The 5634-nt window shown below is 39.2% G+C and overlaps 1 protein-coding gene across 2 annotated transcripts; it reads left to right on the forward strand.

Annotated features, from left to right (window-relative positions):
* The first annotated feature begins 752 nt into the window (after positions 1–752).
* On the forward strand, positions 753–5034 carry LOC116161046 (sorbitol dehydrogenase-like). Of its 2 annotated transcripts, XM_031474238.1 has the most exons (8): positions 753–858; positions 979–1054; positions 1115–1148; positions 1193–1297; positions 1345–1404; positions 4006–4350; positions 4398–4701; positions 4748–5034. In XM_031474238.1, the coding sequence occupies exons 2-8, from the start codon at positions 998–1000 to the stop codon at positions 4914–4916; spliced, it is 1074 nt and encodes a 357-aa protein (XP_031330098.1). In that variant the 5' UTR covers positions 753–858; positions 979–997; the 3' UTR covers positions 4917–5034. The 2 variants fall into 2 exon arrangements, with proteins under 2 accessions (XP_031330098.1, XP_031330097.1); XM_031474237.1 differs by having other exon boundaries at positions 760–1054.
* Positions 5035–5634: the final 600 nt, after the last annotated feature.

Consider the following 5634-nt stretch of genomic DNA (forward strand, 5'->3'; position numbering starts at 1 on the left):
AAAAACGGACTAATGCCTCTTTTTCTCCCTCCCGATCTTATCTAGAAATTTCTTTATAATCAAGGTTTAGTTCCTAGTAATTTAATTGGCAACTCATTCTGTCAATTAAATCTAATAATTTAGGTAACGCTTTTTTTCCCAAATATACACTATCCCGTTCCCCCTCCTGCTCTTCTTTATAGCTCTGAGCCACTCAAAAATCACAAATTTTTTTATAATCAAGCTTATAATTGTTGATTATTAATTGACTACTTACCTTATTTTCAAAAACAGGTAACTTCACTCTCTCTCCCTGAATTTAATTGACAATTATTCATTCCGCCATAATTATAAACCTAATTGCTAATTTAGGTAACATAATTTCCCCCTCTACGACTCCTTTTTGAGCAATTAAAAAAACTATACATTTTTCTTTAGAATCAACATTACAACCAATTGCGAATTCTATTGGCAATTTGCATTCTGCCAATTAAACCTAATTGATAAATTAGGCACCTGGGATTTTAAGTACCTATCACTTTCTCGACATTCGGCCTCTCTTTAAAAATTGAGTTTCAGGAACAAAAAAAGTATAATTTAAAAAAATGTGTTTTTATTCAATTAAATTAACCTTAATTGACAATTCGTTCCGCCAATTTAAACCTTAAAAAATGATTAATTGGCATAATAAATTTTTCAATTAGGTTTAATTTAATTTGATCGAAAACGTGGGATTTACAGGAAGCTGCAGGTTAGGTATACCTAACACCCTCTCCCTCCCTCCTTCACACACCCAGCAACTTGTGTGGCAGATCACAACTCCAAACAACGTATTGCTAAACTTGTAAACTTTCCACTGTGACCTTCCTTTACAGTGAGGTAAAATCAATAATTGCTTATTTTTCCAATCGCCCTGTATTTTTCCTGAATTTGAGATAACCTTGTGAAGGTGACCCGTTCAGATAAGTGGTAATCCTAATATTTACTGTGTACTAGCAGTTATCGGGCACAAGTCAGAATGGGTGCCGACGACAACCTCACTGCTGTGCTGTACGGAGTGAATGACCTTCGATTGGTAAGTTTTTTATAACTGGTAGGTCACTCGTGTACTAAAAATTGTGCCCGGTCCATGTAGGAGCAACGACCGATTCCTGTACCGACGGACGATGGTGAGTGTCAATTTGTCCATGGTCCCGTAACATTTGTCTTGCAGAGGTCCTGTTGAAGATGGATGTGGTCGGAATATGTGGGTCGGACGTGCACTACTTGGTGCACGGTCGTATCGGGCACTTTGTTGTGGAGAAACCGATGGTCATTGGTAAGTGTGAGTCGTTATAGATTGATGGTATAGGTACTGCGTTGTAGGTCATGAAGCTGCCGGGACAGTGTCGAAGGTGGGGAAGAATGTCACACACCTAAAGCCAGGTACACATTCACCCTGATCATCTTCTTTTGTTTATATACAGGGTAGGGCTAATAATGTAGGTACCCGGTGCACAGATTACTTATTCCAATGCAAAATGCCCATCCTTGGACTAACAATGGCAAAAAATAGGAAATTTGGAAACAATAGGTTTCTATGTATTTTTGTCCATTTTATAAAATTGGAAGTGGGGGGTGGGGGGTTGGATTTGTTTAAAAATAGAACAATTTTGAGGTGGTGACTCGCATTATTAATGTATTATAGATGGCGTTATTGATTTTGGACTTTTGTTACAATATTTTAAATGGAAATCGGAAAAGGTTAATGCCTTAAATAACCTCGTCGACCTAAAGCGCCATCTGCCGGCTATCAATAATCCTAAATTAATAATGCAGATACGGGCTTGAAATCCTGTAGTATACCATTTTGTGTCCAAATTTCCTAATCACTCCAATTGAATACAAAAATACCTTTTCTCTGTTTCGAAGTGAAAAGTAATTTCCGATGGTTTTATGCAAAAATACTTTCTTCCTTCTTACTTGACCTCTTGGTATATGAATATACACAGCGCTTCAGCAACTATGAAAATTATTTCAGGCCCTGCAATTAAAAAAAGATTTCCAAAAGCTGTGATTTTCCCACTTCGAGATGTCGCGTTCTTATTTGATCAACCGGTATATTAATATACAGGGTGCTTCAATAACTATAAGAATGATTTCAGGCATTTAAAAGAACAATTTCTAAAATCAGCGATTTTCTCACTTTTCTACATATAGTGTTCCGTTCTCATTTAACCATCTGTTTAAACAAAATATATACTAATATACAGGGTGGCTTGAAGGCACTTTAAAAGAAAAATTTCCAAAAACTGTGTTCCATTCTTATTTTACCACTCGGTATATCAATATATAGAGTGCTTCAGTAACTATATGAATGACACTTTTATTGACAAGACATTCCAAAAGTTGTGACTTTCTCACTTTTCCAGATGTAGTAGTGTTCTGTTCTTATTTAACCACCCGGTATATGAATATACAGGGTGCTTGAGTAACTATTAAAATGATTTCGGGCGCTTTTATTTAAAAGAAACATTTCCAAAAGCCGCGATTTTCTCATTTTTCGTTCTTATATATCGGTATATCAATATACACGGTGTTTGTGTAATTATCCAAATGATTTCAGACACTTATTAAATGAGATATTTTTGAAAGCTGTGATTTTCTCTTTTCTAGATGTAGTACTGTTCTGTTCTTATTTAACCACCCGGTATATGAATATGTAGGGTGTTTAAGTAACTAATAAAACGATTTCGGGCACTTTTATTGAAAAGAAAAATTTCCAAAAGCTGTGATTTTCTGTTTTGATGAGATGCAGTATAGTTCCGTTCTTATTTAACCATCCTGTATATGAATATACACGGTGCTTGAGTAACTATTAGAATGATTTCGGTCACATTTATTTAAAAGAACAATTTCCAAAATTTTGATTTCTCCTTTCGTGATGCAGTAGTGCTCCCTTCTTATTGCACCATCCGGTGTATCAATATACAGAGTGCTTGAGTAACTGTAAGAATGATTTCAGGTACTTTTATTTCCAAAATTTCGATTTTCTTTTAGAAAAAAAATGATAAAATCATTGGCACTCGGTATATCAGTATATGCGGCCTCGCAATAACTATAAAAATAATTTCAGGCACTTTATTTAAACAAAGAAATTTCAACGGCTGTGACTTTCTCTGGAGATGTATTGTTCCGTTCTTATTTCACCACCCGGTATATAAATATATAGGATGCTCCAGTAACTATAGGATGATTTCAGACACTTATTGTAAAGAAAAATTCTCAAAAGCTTTGACTTTCTCACCTTCCATGATGTAGTTGTGTTCCGGTCTTATTTGACCACCCTGTAAATGAATATACGGAGCACTTCAGTTACTATAAGAATCATTTTAGACACTACAACAATGATTTCAAGCACTGTTATATAAAAAAAATTTCAAAGGCTGTAATTTGTATTTAACCATCCGCTATATCAATATATACGGGGTGCTTTGATAACTATAGAAGTGATTTCAGACACTCTACTTTAAAAAACATTCCATGATGCAGTAGTGTTCAATTCTTATTTGACCACCCGGTGTACCAATGTACAGAGCGCTTCAATTAAGATGACTATAAAAATAATTTCAAGCACTTTTATATAAATGTAACATTCATCTTTCAAAAGCTGTAATTTTTTCGGTTTCTGAGATCTAGTAGTCTTCCGTTCTTATTTAACTCCCCGATATTTCAACATACAGGGTGCTTCAGTAAGAGTAACTATAAAAGTAATTTCTCACCTTTTCATGTAAATAAAATTCCAAGAACTGTAACTTTCTCACTTTCTGAGCTACAGCGGTTTTCCGATCTTATTGGGCTACCCAGTAAATCAATATACAGTGTGCTTCAATAGGAATGATTATTATAAAATTGATTTCAGGCCTGTTTTTATTTAACCCCTTGATTATACATATTAAAGGGGGGGGGGGGTATCCCAGACTGCTTAAACAATGTATAGAAGATTTATGATTTTTGTAAACCGCGTCTGTATTTAAAAAACACCAGGCGATCGTGTTGCCATCGAGCCCGGCGTGGGCTGTCGAAAATGCGATCACTGTCGCGGCGGTCGTTACAACCTCTGCGACGAGATGGCGTTCTGCGCGACACCTCCGTACGACGGTAATCTCGCCAGGTACTACACGCACGCCGCCGATTTCTGCTTCAAGCTGCCCGACCACGTGTCCGTCGAGGAGGGGGCGCTTTTGGAACCCCTTTCCGTTGGTGTCCACGCGTGCAAGCGGGGCGACGTTCGGTTCGGGTCCGTCGTCTTGATCCTGGGCGCCGGTCCAATCGGATTGGTCACGCTGCTAGCGGCGAAAGCTTTCGGCGCTTGCCACATAGTCATAACAGGTGAGTGTCGCCCCCTTCTCTCCACCTTTGATGCTATCCGTTCGTAGATATCTTGCAGTCGAGGTTGGATAAAGCCAAAGAAATGGGCGCAGATTACGGCGTCCTCGTGCAATCCGGCGAATCTGACGAGGCCGTTGTACAGAACGTAATCGCGGCTCTAGGGTGTCGACCGACTGTCAGCATTGACTGTGCAGGTGTCGAACTAACAACCGCCGTCGCCATCAAGGCTACCGTCTCCGGTGGCATGGTGGTGCTTGTAGGCTTAGGCGGTAATCCCACCATGAATGTGCCCATCAGTGACATTCTGCTTCGAGAGGTGGACGTTCGTGGAGTATTTCGCTACGTCAATGAGTAAGTAGTCCCCCCTTCCCCGCCCATAAGCACACTTTGGTTACAGTTATCCAACTGCGTTGGAAATGGTTGCGTCCGGAAAGATTGACGTGAAGCCGCTAATTACTCACAATTACAAAATGGAGGACACAATGAAAGCATTTCACACTTCCAGAACTGGCGAGGGGAATGCCATTAAAGTTCTAATACACGCTAATCCCCAATGGGGCCACTAAACATGGTTGTTGCATTTAATTTGCTATGTACTTATGATATAAGTTAAACGCTGGCAATAAAAATTAAGAATAGAGGGGTTACTAGAGGGGCCTCGAGAGCATAAACACTTCTTACAGTCGTATTAGTTATTATTTTCGTTAAGAGAGGATGGTATAGTTATAATTCATTTGTGTTTGGTATTTTTGTCGTGAAGAGACGCTCCCAAGGATGGGAATAGTGGAACTAAAATAATTATTACATCTAATCTCTCGAATTTCATCTATACGCTGGTAATTCCCGAACGTGGGACCAGTTACCTATCCCAGGGGTGGGACTCTGCTAATAAAAAATTCTTCGATTTAGAATCTATGGTCGATATGAGTTGCGTCCCTGGTCACAGCACACAAGCCAGTTCGGGAAGAACGCCGTGAAACTTGAACCGAACAAGAGCGATCTCTTCAAAATCCCTATAGACCTCGAGAAAGCCGGCCTCACCTTTAAGTCGCACCTTCTTAAACTTTCCATTTTGGGTGTCTCTGATCTGCCTCAGGTGCAGGTCAAGGAGACCATACTTTCTCAGAACTACTGTTCTGCTTCCGAAGAAGCCCTCTCCTTGCCAGACAAATCCTTGAAGGTGATGTTCTGGATATTTGATGCGACGATGCCACGCGCAACCATCGGATGGAATGCCTGTCGGATACAAGGACCATGTCCGGATCGTTTGGTGCTTTAAATGCC

The sequence above is a fragment of the Photinus pyralis genome, unplaced genomic scaffold (genome assembly GCF_008802855.1).
Source record: "Photinus pyralis isolate 1611_PpyrPB1 unplaced genomic scaffold, Ppyr1.3 Ppyr1.4_LG10, whole genome shotgun sequence".
In the NCBI taxonomy this organism is placed as follows: Eukaryota; Metazoa; Arthropoda; class Insecta; order Coleoptera; family Lampyridae; genus Photinus; species Photinus pyralis.